The sequence below is a fragment of the Podarcis vaucheri genome, assembly GCF_965113315.1.
Source record: "Podarcis vaucheri genome assembly, chromosome: 8".
Taxonomy (NCBI): Eukaryota; Metazoa; Chordata; class Lepidosauria; order Squamata; family Lacertidae; genus Podarcis; species Podarcis vaucheri.
The window spans coordinates 91,632,959-91,652,368 of record NC_138766.1 but is presented as its reverse complement, the minus strand read 5'-3'; the positions used below and the strand labels follow the sequence as shown (position 1 = coordinate 91,652,368).

Genomic DNA, 19,410 nt, shown 5'->3' with positions numbered 1-19,410 from the left:
CTGGAGGTTTACCCTTACCGGACTCCCTGCACAACAGGCAGGATCAGATATAGTGGGGTCCAATCAATGCCTAAGCCAATACCGCTCACATTCTGTAATTCATTAAAGTTGTGGCCAAATTTGCCCAATAACATAAACCTAATATCCGTGTCCTTGTGTGAGTTATTTCCCAACGAGGGGGTGGCTGCGGGGTCTCGACACACAAATAGCTCCATTTATTCAATGGGTTGACGATTTGCCACTTAAGAGCAGGTTGCTTATAGACATAGACCAGGGTTTCCCAAGCTCGGGTGTCCAGCTGTTTCCGGACTACAACTCCCATCATCCCTAGCTAGCAGGACCAGTGGTCAGGGATGATGGGAATTGTAGTCCCAAAAAACAGCCGGAGACCCTGACATAGACTTTGCATGGACAAATATAACAAAATTTGAAACTCGACGATACAAAACGCAAAAGTAGGTTAAGAAATTGCTAACAATTGTTGCAGGAATATGCGAATTTATTTTTCTTCTTTCATTTCTTTTGCTTAAAAAAATGCAGAACCTTTCATGTAAAGAAAAAAATTGAATAAACAGGGTGCCTGGAGAAGGCCAATGCTTGCCTGGTGTTGCAGGGTCAAAATGTAGCCAAAAGGGATCATTATACTTTCTTTGCAGAACACAATAGCTGAGCCCATAGAGAAAGCAGCTTACTTCAAGGGCATTCCAGACTGGCCCTTCCACTCAGCGGGGACCAGACACTTTTTATTTTGGGGGCCACAGGTTGCACCAGTTGTGTTTGCAGCAGAAGACCGACTTGGGTGCGCTGGTTGAATTATTGCTTTCGGTGGGACATGCCTGGCCACACTTCTTGGTGATGAGAACCTTGGCATCGTCACCTTGAGGCAGGAAGGAAATTAAAAAGAAAGCACATATGAAGCTCTCGCCCAATACAGAATCCAAGCCTAATTACAGATACCGACATATTCATTCTCTGCTGTCTCCACAACTGCCAGAACCTAGCTTGTAAGCTCCTTGCAGCAGGGACCTAGGTGTTTTGGTTGTGGTTCATTTGAGTTTTTGACTGCCTATGTTAGTCTGTAAAAGTGCATTGATGATCCTAGATAAATAATTGCCGTTGTAATGAAGATTTGTCCCGAGGGCAGCATGACTGGGGTGGTGGTGGCCAGGGCCGGACTTAGGTTTGAAGAGGCCCTCAGCTACCGAAGGTAATGGGGCCCTTTATATGTCCAGCTGTCCTTTGTCGTCAACAAATGGTCGCTGCTTTTTGTGTTGAATATATGCCAGCTGGTAATTTATGGACCTAATAGGTATCTAAAGCCACTTGCACGTAACGAAGTATGTATTTTATCATTATAATTGCAGAACTGTAATACAATTAAGAAGAAGTATATTAATAATAATAATAAAGGTAAAGGACCCCTGACAGTTAAGTCCAGTCGCGAATGACTCTAGGGTTGCGGCGCTCATCTCGCTTTGCTAGCCAAGGGAGCCGGCATTTGTCCACAGACAGTTTTTCTGGGTCATGTGGCCAGCATGACTAAGCCACTTCTGGCGAACCAGAGCAGCGCACGGAAACGCTGTTTACCTTCCCGCCAGAGTGCCATCGAACCAGTGAAATACAATTAAGAAGTATATTAATAGTGAAATAATGATTAAGCTCTAACTTAACATGATTGGGGGCCCATGACTTACATCATTGGAGCCTACACAACACAAAACACTGTTGCTGTATGTAGGTTTTATTTTATTTGTTTTTTATCTTATATTTTGGAAATGTACACTAAACCGTTTCTGGTGCAACGGGACACTGTGACGGAAACCAGAGTGCACAGAAACGCCGTTTACTTTCCCACCATAGTGGTACCTATTTATCTAATTGCTTCTGAACTGCTAGGTTGGCAGGAGCAGGGACCAAGCAATGGGAGCTCACCCCGTCGCGGGGATTCGAACAGTCAAACTTCCAATCGGCAAGTCCTAGGCTCTGTGGTTTAGACCACAGCACCACCCCTGATGAAAATAAGGATGTCCTATTCAATCATCATCATCATCAGTGCTTTTCAATAAGAGTAGGAAAATTAGAATAACCCTGATAAAATTAGAGTAAGCACTGATGATGATGATGATAATATTTTTTATTTTTCATTATCTATTTTTATTTTGTACTTTTCAAGTTTATATATTTCACTAATTTTATACATTTCACTAATTTAACCCAGTGGTACCTTTTTTATCTACTTGCTTTCGAACTGCTAGGTTGGCAGGAGCAGGGACTGAGCAACGGGAGCTCACTGCGTCGTGGGGATTCAAACTGCCGACCTTCCAATCGGCAAGCCCAAGAAGCTCGGTGGTTTAGACCACAGCGCCACCCGCATTCCTGTCCTCCCTCTACCCATCCCAGGATCTGTGCATGTGGAAATTGCACAGAATTTCCGTAGGGTGTTTGTTTGTTTGCTTAAGAGGGAGAAAGGTTGTTTTCTGCTGCTCCAGAGAAGCGGACACGGAGCAATAGATCCAAACTACAAGACAGAAGATTCCACCTAAACATTAGGAAGAACTTCCTGACAGTAAGAGCTGTTTGACAGTGGAATTTGCTGCCAAGGAGTGTGGTGGAGTCTCCTTTTTTGGAGGTCTTTAAGCAGAGGCTTGACAACCATATGTCAGGAGTGCTCTGATGGTGTTTCCTGCTTGGCAGGGGGTTGGACTCGATGGCCCTTGTGGTCTATTCCAACTCTATGATTCTATGATTCTACGAGGGCAGGCCAGTCTTGAGATCTGTTCAAATGTGCAGCTAAGCAGCTGATCGCAGGACTCACCTGTTTCATCAACATCCCTCATTGTTAGACATGCATTTTCTTGGTCAGGGCAAATAGTCATTTGCAGGCACTTCCAATTAGAGGGCTGTCTTTCGCAAGTGAAACAAATAATCGAATCAGCTGCAAAGCGAAGGGAGAGAGAGAGATAAAACTTTGGGGGCAGGGAATTCCTGAAGAGCACAATCACTTTAAATACTTGCTTTTAGCTTTTTAAAAAGCAACAACTGATAACTTCATTGTTTTCTATTTTTGGTAAACTGATTTGAGGGTGTGTTTCCCCCTATTTTGGCTTCCTAATAACAACAACAACAATAATAATACTGCATATTATTTATATCCCACCCTCCCCAGCCGAAGCCAGGCTCAGAGTGGCTAACAACAATAAAATGATAAAACATTCTAAAATCATTTTATTATAAAATTAATTCCAATCAGATTAATGGCAACCTCCACCTTAGCCATGACAAAGAGCTGGCCTTGCTGGGTGCAATTTTTTTATTTTTAAAAAAGCCAGCAGGGTGCTTCCCCCAGCCCTCCCAGCCTACCCCCCCCATCATAGCACAACCATCTTTTGAAACTCTATAGCAGTTTCATATTATGTGGCGCCAGTAGGTGGCATCATCTTGCAAAACGATGCTCCAAAGTCCTCCCAGGCGCACTGCAAAGGAATTGGATCGTGGTGAAAGCGGTTAGTCAAAACCAGGTTAGCATTTGTGATAGGTCAATGCAAGAAATTCTTGGCCGAGTAAACAGCAAACAGCAGCTCCTTCCGCCTTTGAGGTGTTGCCAATCAAAGGTTGGCTTATTCTTTCGGAGGCTCAGCCAGTCCTCTTCCAGTCTCCTCCACCCCACGCTTTCAGGAATAAGCAAAACAGACCCAGTTTGAAATGAATGCCAACACGATTTCCTTATGGATTTAGCATGCTCCGTTGCAAGTAAATCCCACTGAAGCTAAGAACAGATTCGTGAATTTAGGTTTCTTTCATTTCCGATTTCCCCCCAGCTCTCCACATTTCTGCAACAATTTGCCTTTAAAAATGTCCTTGCAATATTTCCTCAGTGTTCAAGTGTGAACTTTCCCTAATGTTTTTGCATGCAATTTTGAATGTACGTATTTTTGTGAGCACGTTTCTGCGTGTTATTTCCCCTTAATGTATGCGACAGAGAACAGCATTGCAAAATTCAGAAAAGGGTGAATTTTGAAGGAAAGATGTGTTCTGGTCCACGTCTTGTTTTGGGAAGTGCAAATTAATAATAATAATAATAATAATAATAATAATACTTTATTATTTGTACCCCGCCCATCTGGCTGGGTTTCCCCATCCACTCTGGGTGGCTTCCAACAAACACATTAAAAACTTCCCTGAACAGGGCTGCCTTCAGATGTCTTCTGAATGTCAGGTAGTTGTTTATCTCTTTGACATCTGATGGGAGGGTGTTCCAAAGGGTGGGCGCCACTACCGAGAAGGCCCTCTGCCTGGTTCCCTGTAGCTTTGCTTCTCGCAGGGAGGGAACCACCAGAAGGCCCTCGGAGCTGGACCTCAGTGTCCGGGTAGAATGATGGGGGTGGAGATGCTCCTTCAGATATACTGGACCGAGGCCATTTAGGGCTTTAAAGGTCAGCACCAGCACTTTGAATTGTGCTCGGAAACATACTGGGAGCCAATGTAGGTCTTTCAAGACTGGGGTTATGTGGTCTCGGCGGCCGCCCCCAGTCACCAGTCTAGCTGCCGCATTCTGGATTAGTTGCAGTTTCCGGGTCACCTTCAAGGGTAGCCCCACATAGAGCGCATTGCGGTAGTCCAAGTGGGAGACAACCAGAGCATGCACCACTCTGGCCAGACAGTCCATGGGCAGGGAGGGTCTCAGCCTGCATACCAGGTGGAGCTGCCCGGGACACAGAATTGACCTGCGCCTCCATGGACAGCTGTGAGTCCAAAATGACTCCCAGGCAGCGCTCCTGTTCCTTCACAGTTACCCCATTCAGGAACTAGGCTCTCCTTAAAATGCGAAGCAAACCAACCCCCCCCCCCACACTTTGGAATGGAAACCAGCAGCCTTAATTTCCCTGCAAAAGCAGCCAGGGCCATTCTATTAAAGCAGACTAGCTCTCTTCGGTTTCCCAAAGCGCCATTCTGCTTTCATGCTTCAGTTAGGGAGGAGGGCAAGAGAGGAGCTTACCTATCTGTGTGCAGACGATCACCGCACCCAACAAGGAGAGAAGATAAGACGCCTTCTTCATTCTCGTTGCTCCAGCTGTCTCTGAATGATCAAGTTCTCCTTTGGAGAGGTTATTTATAAAGGGACAAAGGCAGCTCTAGAATCCCCAATTATCTGCAACAGGGTGTGAGCTCTTTGGAAGAAAATTTCCATTGTGGTCCAAAGGAAAGCCCAGCAATACATTTGGCACCAGCTTGGCTTCAGGAGTTACGGGAAGGAGGCGTGCAAGATCCTATCCAACCTAGGGACTCCACGCCGGATTTTTGTAGGGTTTAATCCTTGACGCAATGGTTCCCAACGGTGCCCTTGACCAACCACATTCTGTCTGTGGGGTGCACAATGGGGTTTCCATTTCAGGACATGTGTGGGTGAGGATTCTCCCATTCCGCAACTGCTCTACCACTTCCCGGTGGTGGTTTTTGGCGTGCGAGTAAAGGGGAGTGCATGTTCTGATGGGAAGCCAAGCAAGGCCAAGGCTCTGTAGGGCCAAGTTGGTGCATTCCACCTGACATTCCCAAGTCTGCCTTTCCCGAAATTAGTGTGCGTGTGGAGGTGGAGAAGATTAAGATTAGGATCAGAAGAAGAAGTGTTTTGTTATTGCAGGGAAGGAGAGAAGCGCGGCATTGCAACAAAAGAAAAACACCCTTTCCCGCCAGATAAATGCCAGTGGATGGAGTCCTTAGCATGTTTGCCTGGAAGTGAATTCCACTGAAACCAGTGAGGGTTACTTCCAGGTAAGTATGGCCAACTTGCCAACAACCTTGCCAACTTGCCAACAAAGGTCCGTACAGTTAAAGCTATGGTTTTCCCAGTAGTGATGTATGGAAGTGAGAGCTGGACCATAAAGAAGGCTGATCGCCGAAGAATTGATGCTTTTGAATTATGGTGCTGGAGGAGACTCTTGAGAGTCCCATGGACTGCCAGAAGATCAAACCTATCCATTCTGAAGGAAATCAGCCCTGAGTGCTCCCTGGAAGGACAGATCGTGAAGCTGAGGCTCCAAGACTTTGGCCACCTCATGAGAAGAGAAGACTCCCTGGAAAAGACCCTGACATTGGGAAAGATGGAGGGCACAAGGAGAAGGGGACGACAGAGGACGAGATGGTTGGATATTGTTCTCGAAGCTACCAGCATGAGTTTGACCAAACTGCGGGAGGCAGTGGAAGACAGAAGTGCCTGGCATCCTCTGGTCCATGGGGTCACGAAGAGTCGGACATGACTAAACAACTAAACAACAACAAAATATGGCCAGAGTCAAGCTATTAAAGGTAGAACATCTCTGTTTGTCTAAAGTCCTTTATGTACTGCTTTTCATTAATACAACAACAACAACAACAACAATATATTATTTATACCCCGCCCATCTGGCTGAGTTTCCCCAGCCACTCTGGGTGGCTCCCAATCAAGTGTTAAAAGCAATACAGCATTAAATATTAGAAACTTCCCTAAACAGGGCTGCCTTCAGATGTCTTTTAAAGATAAAATTGCTGCTTATTTGCTTCACATCTGATGGGAGGGCGTTCCACAGGACGGGTGCCACTACTGAGAAGGCCCTCTGTCTGGTTCCCTGTAACCTCACTTCTCGTGGCGAAGGAACTGCCAGAAGGCCCTCAGAGCTGGACCTCAGTGTCCGGGCTGAACGATGGGGGTGGAGATGCTCCTTCAGGTATACAGACTGAGGCTGTTTAGGGCTTTAAAGGTCAGCACCAGCACTTTGAATGGTGCTCGGAAACGTACTGGGAGCCAGTGCAGGTCTTTCAAGACTGGTGTTATGTGGTCTTGGCTGCTGCTCCCAGTCAGCAGTCTAGCCGCCGCATTCTAGATTAATTGCAGGTTCTGGGTCACCTTCAAAGGTAGCCCCATTTAGAGCGCATTGCAGTAGTCCGAGCGGGAGATAATCAGAGCATGCACCACTCTGGCGAGACAGTCTGCAGGCAGGTAAGGTCTCAGCCTGCGTACCAGGTGGGGCTGGTAGACAGCCACCCTGGACGCAGAATTGACCTGTGCTTCCATGGACAGCTGTGAGTCCAAAATGACTCCCGGGCTGCACACCTGGTCCTTCAGGGGCACAGTTACCCCATTCAGGGTTAGCAAAAATGAAATAAATGCAATCAAACAATAAACAGCAGCAGCAGTGTAAAACAGTGAGAAAAGATCGTGAGGGTTGGTTTGGATGATGTCTGTGGATTTGGGGTCTGCAAAATGGGAGTCTGCAGTGGAAGGAATGGTTGAAGTAGCCAAGCCGGTCCCTCTGTTAATATAATGGACCTGGATGTGTCTGTTGAGCATCTCCTTACATGACTAAAGAGTTGGTTGTGTTGCCATAGAAACGACGAGCTGGTGATGCTTCCAGAAGAAGGAAGTAGGCCTTTATCCCTCACATGTTGGAGGCCACTTTGTCCTAAAGGCAGGAAAACAATAGGGCAGGGGTCAGCAAACATTTTCAGCAGGGGGCCGGTCCACTGTCCCTCAGAACTTGTGGGGGGCCAGACTATATTTTGGAAAGAAAAAAAAGGAACGAATTCCTATGCCCCACAAATAACCCAGAGATGCATTTTAAATAAAAGCACACATTCTACTCATGTAAAAACACGCTGATTCCCGGACCATCCATGGGCCGGATTTAGAAGGTGATTGGGCCTTAGTTTGCCTACCCATGCAATAGGGCATTGCCAGTGAAGTGACTGTGCTGTTTTAATCTGCTTTTAATAATGTTTATTTGTTTTTGTCATAGTATTTTTTTGTACGTGTCTTTGGGACTTCCTTTTTGGGACTTCCTTAATGGGAAGAGCTGCACAAATCCAACAAGCCAGAGGAAGTTTATGGCACTGGAAACCACAAGATAATAATGCCTTGTTTTAAAGAAGGCGAGAGAGAATAAGTTGTTGTTGTTGTTCTTACATGTGTTTCATATGTCTCTTCCCTCTGATGTGGAAAGCTTGCAGTCAGAGATATTTTGTTGACACCTGCACATTGCTACCTCCTTAATGGGGGCACACAAACCTCCAGTCTCAGAAATGGTTCATGGATGCTGGCTGAGTTGGAGGGCATGTCTAATCTGCGGAGAAATTTTCTGGGATTTTTGTGCCTTGGGGAAAACCACACGACTGCTGATGAATGTGAGAAAGGAGATAAAAGATTGGATAGAGCGCCAGGACGAATGTGGCAGATCACTTTCTGAACTGGAAAATCACGGGCACTTCCAGTCACCCAACACATTGGTGAAGTAACAGAGTAGGCTGACGTCAAGAGCCTTGTTGCACAACTTAGTCATTAACGAACCCTATGATTTAATTACTTCAAATGGGGAGCTGGAAAACAAGGTTGCTAGCATCTAATGGCTAGAATCGCTTCTGAGGCTATGTTGCAATTTGAACATGTGTCCTTTGCGTGCACAAAGGAGGAGAGTTTGAGCCAGCGCAACAGAGAAGAAACAGTCCCAGAATTACAAAAGCCATCCCAGATGTGATCCCAGAACATCTCTATTTTCCCCGCCAGTGCTTCTGCCACCAAGCTCAGGAAGGAGAATGAGCAGGTGGTTGTCCCAATCGACAACGGTGGTGGCAACTGTGGCTGTGAGGGAACATACCCTGGGCTCTCCATGGCTTCTCCATTGCTGCTGTTGCTGGCCTCCTCCCTTGGGCAGCTTGTGGTGACTACTGAAGAGCAGGCAAGGAGGAAGAGAGGCTGCCATTGCTAGGGCCGCCCTGGGCGGGAAGAAAGGTGAAGCAGCGTTCACATCTAATCATCACAACCAGATTAGAGAACTGGGCAAAAACAAACAAGATGAATTTTAACAGGGAGAAATGTAAAGTATTGCACTTGGGCAAAAAAAATGAGAGACACAAATACAAGATGGGGGACACCTGGCTTGAGAGCAGTACATGTGAAAAGGATCTAGGAGTCTTGGTTGACCACAAACTTGACATGAGCCAACAGTGTGACGCGGCAGCTAAAAAAGCCAATGCAATTCTGGGCTGCATCAATAGGAGTATAGCATCTAGATCAAGGGAAGTAATAGTGGCACTGTATTCTGCTCTGGTCAGACCTCACCTGGAGTACTGTGTCCAGTTCTGGGCACCACAATTCAAGAAGGACACTGACAAACTGGAATGTGTCCAGAGGAGGGCAACCAAAATGGTCAAAGGCCTGGAAACGATGCCTTATGAGGAACGGCTAAGGGAGCTGGGCATGTTTAGCCTGGAGAAGAGGAGGTTAAGGGGTGATATGATAGCCATGTTCAAATATATAAAAGGATGTCACATAGAGGAGGGAGAAAGGTTGTTTTCTGCTGCTCCAGAGAAGCGGACACGGAGCAATGGATCCAAACTACAAGAAAGAAGATTCTACCTAAACATTAGGAAGAACTTCCTGACAGTAAGAGCTGTTCGACAGTGGCATTTGCTGCCAAGGAGTGTGGTGGAGTCTCCTACTTTGGAGGTCTTTAAGCAGAGGCTTGACAACCATATGTCAGGAGTGCTCTGATGGTGTTTCCTGCTTGGCAGGGGGTTGGACTCGATGGCCCTTGTGGTCTCTTCCAACTCTATGATTCTATTATTCTATTATCTACTGGTTTCCCTATTTCATCTTATCTTTCCTATATACAACATAATTTTTTCCCATTCTTTTTGAAATGTTTCCTTGGCCTGTTGTCTAATTTCCCCTGTTAATTTGGCTATTTCTGCATATTCCATTACCTTCTGTCACCATTCTTCTACGGTTGGTATCTGCTGTTGTTTAATCTCCTCATCTTTAGTATTCCACTTTCACGTCTAATTTTACTCCTTTCTAGTACAGTGGTGCCCCGCAAGACGAATGCCTCGCAAGACGGAAAACTCGCTAGACGAAAGAGTTTTCCGTTTTGGAGGTGGTTCGCAAAACGAATTTCCTATGGGCTTGCTTCGCAAGACGACAATGTCTTGCGAGTTCCTGCTGGTTTTTTCCCCCTCACCCCCCTTTTCTAAGCCGCTAAGCCGCTTATCAGCTGATCCGATCAGCAGATAAGCCGCTAAAAGCTGCTAATCCGCTAATCTGTCAATAGGCTTGCTTTGCAAGACGAGAAAACCGCTAGACGAAGAGAATCACAGAACGGATTCTTTTCGTCTTGCGAGGCACCACTGTATTTATTTATTGGCGTGTGATCTTCTCTCTAAATCTACCAAAGAATAAAACATTTCCACCTGAGCAATGCTGGAGGGTATGCAGCCGTGGTGATGCATTGCTGAGAGGCTGGGTCTGTAGCCCTAGCACCTGAGGCAGTTGCTTCACACTGGGTGGGCCAAGGATTACAGAGGTGTCTGCTTTTCAAAACTGCAGAACAAAACACACCTGTCTTCTGGATTAAACTCTTCCTTATTTGCCCTCACCCAGGCAATCATGGATCCCAGACGCCTGTGCCACACCTGGCGATAGAGGAAACACAGAAAGAGAGCCCAGTGTCATAATGAAGCCACACTCCAAATCCCTGACAACATTGCCTCTGGCCAGGTTGATGCTGCCAAACCTGGAAGGAGAGAGAGACGATGGATTCACATGCTCTTTCCTCCTCCACACACTCTCACCATCAGCACAATTTTTGCATTCCCCTGGGTGTGCTTCATCTTCTTCTTTGGCGATCCCTCGTAGCCAAGTAAGATTGTCTTCCACAGACACGGTTTTAACAGTGAGTCCGCAAGTGACTGTGGAGGCCAATTCTGGATCCACACATCCGTCCAAAGTGGGGACATAGGTTTCCGGGTGGGAGTTGATCACGGTGAGGGTTTGCCAAGCGTGCCTTCCTCTTAGCGCGTTTCTCCCTTTTGTCCTGAGTTTGAGCGTCTTCAAAGCCCATGACACCTTTGGTCAAAGCTGTTCTCCAATTGGAGCACTCACAGGCCAGTGTTTCTCAGTTGTGGGTGTTTATACTACAGTGGTACTTATCGTATTTTTCGCTCTATAAGATGCATCAGACCATAAGACGCACCTAGTTTTTGGAGAAGGAAAACAAGAAAAAAAATATTCTGAATCCCGGAAGCCAGAACAGCAAGAGGGATCGCTGTGCAGCAAAAGCAGTGATCCCTCTTGCTGTTCTGGCTTCTGGAATAGCTGCGCAGCCTGCATTCGCTCCATAAGACGCACAGACATTGCCCCTTACTTTTTAGGAGGGAAAAAGTGAGTCTTATACAGCAAAAAATACGGTAATTCGTTCTGGAGGTCCGTTCTGAACCTGAAACTGTTCTTGAGAGAGTCTTTAAACCTCTTTTGTCGACCACCAGCATTACACTTTCCATTTTTAAGTACAAAATAGAGTAGTTGCTTTGGAAGACGATAATCAGGCATCTGTACAACATGACCAGTCCAACGAAATTGATGTTGAAGAATCATCGCTTCGACACTGATCTTTGCTTCTTCCAGTACACTGGCATTCGTTCGCCTGTCTTCCCAAGTGATGTATAAATTTTTTTGGAGACACCGTTGATGGAATCTTTCGAGGAGTTGGAGATGACGTTTATAAGTGGGAGCCAAACTCACCTGCTCTGCTGACAGTTATTGAGCGATCCCCTATTCCCCTCTCAGAGCTACAATTCCCAGAGTTCCCCAGGAAGAGGGATTTGCTGTTAAACCGCACTCAGGGAACTGTAGCTCTGTGAAGGGATTTGGGGTCTCCTGGCAATTCTCAGCACCCTTAAAAAAAACCCCCTGCAACTTCCAGGTTCCCTTGCTGGAAGCATGGTTGTTTAAAGAGGTACCATTATGCTTCAACTGTATGGTGCAGATACAGCATTTGTCCTGTGGCCTAGCAAATGTTCCATAGACTTGTGGAAGCTTTTGCCAACATAGCGCTGCCCCAGGCTGATGGGAACTGTAGCCTGAAACGTCTTGGGCAAGGCTGGCATTAGGGATTTTGACCACCTCAGCCAGGTTCTGTCCAGCCAACGAGAGCCTAAAAACTCCTCCCTTCCCATCTCTGATGCTGAGGCTGCCATGCAGCCAGGGAGCCCGCTGGCAGGTGATTGGCAGGTGATTGGCATCATCTCTGCCCCCACATGAGGATGCTGAAATCCACTAAGCATGTCGGTGCCTGCTCGCCTGCAACCCAAGCCACCCCTGTTTATTTCCACCCCCTCCACTTCCTTCCAACAGGTGAGACTTCTTCATGAACTGGGCTGGAATGCTGGCAGACGCTCCGCTTGGGCAGAAAGTTGGCTCAGTTCACACTGAAAGGCAAACTCAGTTCATGTGCCCCTGAACAACAAGCAAAATTCGCCCGCCTCTGAATTTTGCAGGGCAGTCCTCCAGCCAAGTAGCCTGCACAAACATGGATTTACTAGGGTAAAGAATGTGAAAAATACATATAATTGTGTGGGGATAATAATAATAATAATAATAATAATAATAATAATAATAATAATAAAATTTTATTTATACCCCGCCCTTCCTGGTTCAGGAAACCGGGCTCAGGGCGACTAACAACAAATTTAAAACACTTAATTGATGCAACAGCATAAAATACAGTATAAAACGTGAATAACAATAAATTCAGGATTCAATAATCAATTTAGGGGGGAAATCCATCCATTAAACATTAGATGATCACCAGGGCTAGCTGGCTAAATTAGTCCTATTTGGGCCAGCGAGGAGACCAGGGGAGAATTAGCTGTGGGATCCCAGAGCGGGTAATCTTCATAAATAGGGGAGGGGGAGGGAAGGAAGGGGAGTAAAAGATCAGGCTAAGTTCAAGTTGAAAGCCAGGCAGAATAGCTCTGTCTTACAGGCCCAACGGAAGGAGGTTAAATCCTGCAGGGCCCTGGTCTCATGGGAGAGAGCATTCCACCAGGTTGGAGCCATCACTGAGAAGGCCCTGGCCCTGGTGGAGGATAAACTGACTTCCTTAGGGCCTGGGACCTCTAAGCTATGGTTGTTCATGGACCTTAAGGTCCTCTACGGGGCATACCAGGAGAGGTGGATTAGGGCAGGGGTGGGGCACCTCAAACCCAAAGGCTAAGTATGGCCTCTCTGGAAATTGAGTCCTTGGGGGATGGAGTTCAGGCTGAACTGCAAGTCACTGAATGCTTAAAACTGATGTTAGGCTGGAAATTACTGCGGAAGAATAAATCAGCTGTTGGAGAACAGATTGCACCAGCTGGGCCTAGAGAAACAGAATGTAAAAAATCCTGGATAACTAACAGAAGCAGGAATTCTCAAAATCACTCCGCACCTCGGTTTCTCCTTACAGCTTACGGGGAAATCCCTTTAGAAATATCTTTGAACAAAGAGTTTTGGATGTTACAACTTCTAGCATTGCAAGGTGGCTGGCATGTGCCAGTTTTCAGTTACTAATGTGAAGGGTACATTTTGTTACCTGTGAGGTTGGCGTATCGAAGGGCTAGCACACGGTTATGTTTTGAACAAATGGATGCGATGATAACATTAGGTAGATTCTGTGGTGTCCCAGCTCAAGAGAGGATGTGAGAAACCGGGCAGATTATATGCTTGAATGTCGACTGCATGCAGACATCAGAGATAATAATAATAATAATAATAATAATAATAATAATAATAATAATAATAATAAAATCTGTGTCCAGGGCAGCTGTTTACCAGCTCCATCTGGTACGTAGGCTGAGACCCTATCTGCCTGCGGACTGTTTCGCCAGAGTGGTGCATGTTCTGGTTATCTCCCGCTTGGACTACTGCAATGCGCTCTACGTGGGGCTACCTTTGAAGGTGACTCGGAAACTACAACTAATCCAGAATGCGGCAGCTAGACTGCTGACTGGGGGCGGCCGCCGGGACCATATAACACCTGTCTTGAAAGACCTACATTGGCTCCCAGTACGTTTCCGAGCACAATTCAAAGTGTTGGTGCTGACCTTTAAAGCCCTAAACGGCCTCGGTCCAGTATACCTGAAGGAGCGTCTCCACCCCCATCATTCTGCCCAGACGCTGAGGTCCAGTGCTGAGGGCCTTCTGGCGGTTCCCTCATTGCGAGAAGCAAAGCTACAGGGAACCAGGCAGAGGGCCTTCTCGGTAGTGGCGCCCTCCCTGTGGAACGCCCTTCCAGCAGATGTCAAAGCGATAAACAACTACCTGACATTCAGAATAATAATAATAATAATAATAATAATAATAATAATAATAATAATAAATTTTATTTATATCCCGCCCTCCCCAGCCGAAGCCGGGCTCAGGGCGGCTAACAACACTAAAATAGTGCAACATTATAAAAACATCATAAGAATTAATTAAAATCAGAATTGATGGCAACCATAAACTAAAGTATTGTAAGGATTGCCAAAGGAGGGAGTCAGGCTGTGCCCTAACCAAAGGCCTGGTGGAACAGCTCTGTCTTGCAGGCCCTGCGGAAAGATGTCAAGTCCTGCAGGGCCCTTGTCTCTTGTGACAGAGCGTTCCACCAGGTTGGAGCCGCAGCCGAAAAAGCCCTGGCTCTAGTTGAGGCCAGCCTAACTTCTCTGTGGCCTGGGACCTTCAAGATGTTTTTATTTGAGGACCGTAAGTTCCTCTGTGGGGCATACCAGGAGAGGCGGTCCCGTAGATACGAGGGTCCTAGGCCGTATAGGGCTTTGAAGGTTAAAACCAGCACCTTAAACCTGATCCTGTACTCCACCGGGAGCCAGTGCAGCTGGTATAGCACCAGGTGAATGTGATCTCGCAGCGAGGACCCCGTAAGGAGTCTCGCTGCGGCATTCTGCACCCGCTGGAGTTTCTGGGTCAGTCTCAAGGGCAGCCCCACGTAGAGCGAGTTACAATAATCCAGTCTGGAGGTGACCGTCGCATGGATCACAGTGGCTAGGTCAGGGCGAGAGAGGTAAGGGGCCAACTGCTTAGCTTGGCGGAGATGAAAAAATGCCGCCTTTGTTATAGCTGTAATCTGCGCCTCCATAGAGAGGGAGGTATCGAAGATTACACCCAAACTCTTGACGGATGGAGCTGGCACTAATTGCACCCCCGCAAGAGATGGGAGTTGCCCCCTCAATCCCATATCGTCCCGTCCCAGCCAGAGGACCTCTGTCTTCGAAGGATTTAACTTCAACCGGCTCCCACGTAACCATCCAGCCACAGCTTCCAAGCATCTGATCAGTGTGTCTGGGGCCGAGTTAGGATGGCCATCCATCAACAGATAGAGTTGGGTGTCATCAGCATACTGATGGCAGCCCAGCCCAAAACTCCGGACAAGCTGGGCGAGGGGGCGCACCAACACTTTGAATTGTGCTCGGAAACGTACTGGGAGCCAATGTAGGTCTTTCAAGACCGGTGTTATATGGTCCCGGCGGCCGCCCCCAGTCAGCAGTCTAGCTGCCGCATTCTGGATTAGTTGTAGTTTCCGAGTCACCTTCAAAGGTAGCCCCACGTAGAGCGCATTGCAGTAGTCCAAGCGGGAAGACATCTTAAGGCAGCCCTGTTCAGGGAAGTTTTTAACGTTTGATATTTTATTGTATTTTCGGTTTTTATGGAAGCTGCCCAGAGTGGCTGGGGAGGCCCAGCCAGATGGGCGGGGTATAAATAATAAATTAATAATAATAATAATAATAATAATAATAATAATAATAATAAATTTTTATTTATATCCCGCCCTCCGAAGCCGAAGCCGAGCTCAGAGCGGCTAACAACAGTAAAATGATACAACATTCTAAAATAATTTAATTATAAAATCGGTTCAATTCAGATTAATGGCAACCATTGGGTTAGAGTTCTGTGAGGATTGCCAAAGGAGGGGGTCAGGCTGTGCCCTGGCCAAAGGCCCTGTGGAAAGATGTCAAGTCCCGTAGGGCCCTGGTCTCTTGTGACAGAGCGTTCCACCAGATCGGGGCCACGGCCAAAAAAGCCCTGGCTCTGGTTGAGGCCAGCCTAACCTCCCTGTGGCCCAGGACCTCCAAGATGTTTTTGTTTGAAGACCGTAAGGTCCTCCGTGGGACATACCAGGAGAGGCGGTCCCGTAGGTACAAGGGTCCTAGGCCGTATAGGGCTTTAAAGGTTAAAACCAGCACCTTAAACCTGATCCTGTACTCCACCAGGAGCCAGTGCAGCTGGTATAGCACCAGGTGAATGTGATCTCGCAGCGAAGACCCCGTAAGGAGTGTCGCTGCTACATTCTGCACCCGCTGGAGTTTCTGGGTCAGTCTCAAGAGCAGCCCCACGTAGAGCGAGTTACAATAATCCAGTCTAGAGGTGACCGTCGTGTGGATCACAGTGGCAAGGTCAGGGCGAGAGAGGTAAGGAGCCAACTGCTTAGCTTGGCGGAGATGAAAAAATGCCGCCTTTGTTATAGCTGCAATCTGCGCCTCCATGGAAAGGGAGGTGTCGAAGATTACACCCAAACTCTTAACGGACGGTGCTGGCACTAATTGCGCCCCCTCAAGAGATGGGAGTTACCCCCCCAATCCCATATCGTCCTGACCCAGCCAAAGGACTTATGGTTACTTAGGTCCCATTTTGTTGGCATCCGTCTGTCTTGGGAGACAATGGAGGGATGTGCATTCAGGGGTGAACTCAAACCACTGGAGAGTTGCAGCGCCTGCTGTGGCTGTAGAGACCGATAGGGGAGAGACATGTTTTGTTGCAGCCGGGGCAGATGAAGGCGTCTGGTTGCATTGTAGACAGGATGTCTGCGCTCCTCCCAGAGATCATTCCTCCTCTGGTCACTGCTGTGGAAACACAACCTGTTGGTCTCCAGGCACTGCAGTCATCTGCAAGGGATTCCCACACAGTAGGGTTGATGTTGTCAGCCTTCAGGTCACTTTTGCCAACATCTTTGTAGCGCAGAGTTGGTCTCTTTTAACCAAACAGCCTGAAATCATAAGGGGAAGTGCGAGGTGAATGTCTCAGGGCAGAGAGTTCCACAGTCCGGTGGTTCCCACCAAAAAGGCCCTTTGCATTGTTCCCACCAAGGGAGGTTCGCTTATGGTAAGATTAGGGATGGATCGGTCTGTTTCAGTTCTCTCTGTTTCTCATTTTTCCAATTTTAAGCTCAGTTTCCCACAAGCCCTCATGAGCACCCATCAGCATTTTAGTGCAAATATTTCCCAAACATTAGGAAGGACTTCTTGATAGCAAAAGCTAGAAGGTGGTATGTGATGGCCTGGGATTCAGGCTTGGAGCCGGAGGAGTCTCAGTCCGCACTGGATCCTTTGCCTCAGGCGGCATCTGAACCAAATCTGGGGCCTGATCCTGGAAAGTCCCATTCTGCACAGGTTCCCCTGGAACAAGCACCAGCTGGGCCGAGTCAGGGGCCAGATGCGGGGATTCCCTCATTGCCTCCAGCTGGGCCGTCACTTACAGCTGCTCCACTACCGGTTGGGTCAGGAGAGGCTGAGGTGGCCTCTGGGTCTAGTCACCCACTGATGTCTCCTGAGCTGCAGAGACTAAGGTCTGAGAGAAGGAGAGACCTGAGTACTCGCAGGAGGAGTGCTCGCCTTTGGGCGAGACAGAGAGTTGAGTGGCTGGGGGATCAGGACCGGCTGCTACCCCGACAAAGATAAAAGGCTGTTGGACCCCGCCCCAGGTTGTGGGAGCAACACTGGTGCTTGCTGGAACCTGCCTGAGACCTTGTGCCTGACCTTGCTTGGTTTCCTGCCTCGTGTCCTGCCTTGGCCCTGTTGGACTGACTCCTCGCGGAATCCTTGGATTTGGGACCGGATCTGGACCGCGTGGCTTGGGTTAGCCCCCGGGCCCAGCACCTTCCTTTTTGAACAGGGGTTGGATGGCCACCTGTCGGGGATTCTTTAGCTGTCGTTACTACATTGCACAGGGTTGGACTAAATGACCATTGGGTCCCTTCCAACTTTACGACTGTGATTCTAAGTCTGCTCCCCTGAATGCTAGAACCTGTGCATTGCACATGGCTGCTTTGCTCAGGCCTGTGTGGTGTAGTGATTCAGAGCGGTAGACTCGTAATGTGGTGAACTGGGTTCGCCTCCCTGCTCCTCCACATGCAGCTGCTGGGTGACCTTGGGCTAGTCACACTTCTCTGAAGTCTCTCAGCGCCACTCACCTCACAGAGTGTTTGTTGTGGGGGAGGAAGGGAAAGGAGAATGTTAGCCGCTTTGAGACTCCTTAAAGGGAGTGAAAGGCGGGATATCAAATCCAAACGCCCCTTCTTCTTCTTCTTCTTCTTCTTCTTCTTCTTCTTCTTCTTCTTCTTCTTCATTCCCAGAATCCTGAAAACCTTTCGAAAGATGGGTGACCAACGATGTGTCCATCATCATACCCCCTAGCTGTCAACCGTCCCTTATTTGGCAGGAAAGTCCCTTATCACAGCGCTGTGTCCTGCTGCTGTCCCTTATTGATGATGTCCCTTAAATTTCCCGGGTTTCAAAGGAAGCAGCTCCTCTCCCTCCCTCCCTGCCGGCCAGGGAGGAGGGAGGCTCCAACTGTGTTGCTTGGCTGCATTGCGCACCCAATAAGGAGTCTAAGAACGACTGGGGGGTGGAGCTTGCATGTCTTGTGCCAATCAAATTGGCCGCGTTGTTTGGGGACACGCCTTTGCTCAGCGCTTCCCAGCAGAGAGGTGACGGTGGTTTTCCTTGCTGCATCCCCTTTGCCAGGTTGCTGCGCTGTGGGAACCACCGCTTGAGGCTTCGTTTGGCTGCTGGCAGGGCTTTCTGCCTTTGGCTCGGAGGGGCTCAGAAGTTGAACATACCTGTGCTGGGAAAATCCCTTATTTTGGCTGCTAATCCCTTATTTTCGAGGCTGCTGGTTCCTTATTTTCAAATCTGTAAATTGACAGCTAAGGTCACACCCCCGGCAACCCCTTGACTGCCTCTATGTTTTGGTGTTAGGGAAAGTTCTGAAAGGATGCGATGGCTTTGCTTTCTTTAACTGGAATTTCCTGCGAGGAGCCTGCCAGGCAGGCAAGACATTGTCATCTTGCACTATTTGTCCAGTAATTCTGCAGGTAATGAGAAAACCCTGCGTTTCCTGGCAGAATAAGGAAGGGAGCCAGTGGAAGCCAATAACTTTGCCTTCCTCCAGGGCATCAGATAGCCAGCCACAGCCAGTGCACATTGAAGCATCACTCTTCTGGTGGATAACCGATGCACGGAATGGGGGGGGAGCGTCGCAGGGTGCAGGGGGTGTCGGTGCTGATGGGGGAGGCGCACTTCAAGGTGTGGGATGAACTAGTGACTAGTAGGAAGAGGAATGCAGCCTGAACGCTCATTGTCATATAACCTCCCCACAAGCAAATCAGAACAAATGCTCAATAAAGACTGGGCATAGACTAATCATCGTATAAATTTTGCGCAAGCAAAATCTGGTGGAATGCTCAACGAAATGATCGACCGGAGGAGACCTCTGTCGCTTTAAATCTGAATCTTCTGTGTTACTGATGGGACTTGAACTTGTTTATTCATCTCGGCCATTCTGGGGTTAGCTCA

General features: G+C 47.8%; 1 protein-coding gene across 1 annotated transcript; it reads right to left on the bottom strand.

Annotated features, from left to right (window-relative positions):
- Window positions 1-478: 478 nt before the first annotated feature.
- Window positions 479-5,301, bottom strand: LOC309539619 (lymphocyte antigen 6E-like). Its single transcript, XM_082236016.1, has 3 exons — window positions 4,997-5,301; window positions 2,816-2,935; window positions 479-877 (listed from the first exon to the last, which is right to left on the bottom strand). Exons 1-3 carry the CDS (start codon window positions 5,055-5,057, stop codon window positions 744-746), a joined length of 315 nt encoding a protein of 104 aa, XP_082092142.1. The 5' UTR covers window positions 5,058-5,301; the 3' UTR covers window positions 479-743.
- Between the last annotated feature and the right edge of the window lie 14,109 nt (window positions 5,302-19,410).

Excerpts from the sequence above, each read along its gene's own strand:
- LOC309539619 (XM_082236016.1), bottom strand. The coding sequence starts at position 5,057 with ATGAAGAAGGCGTCTTATCTTCTCTCCTTGTTGGGTGCGGTGATCGTC. Across the intron at positions 2,936-4,996 it reads GATCGTCTGCACACAGATAG|CTGATTCGATTATTTGTTTC; the intron begins GTAAGCTCCTCT and ends TTCGCTTTGCAG. Across the intron at positions 878-2,815 it reads GAGGGATGTTGATGAAACAG|GTGACGATGCCAAGGTTCTC; the intron begins GTGAGTCCTGCG and ends TCCTGCCTCAAG.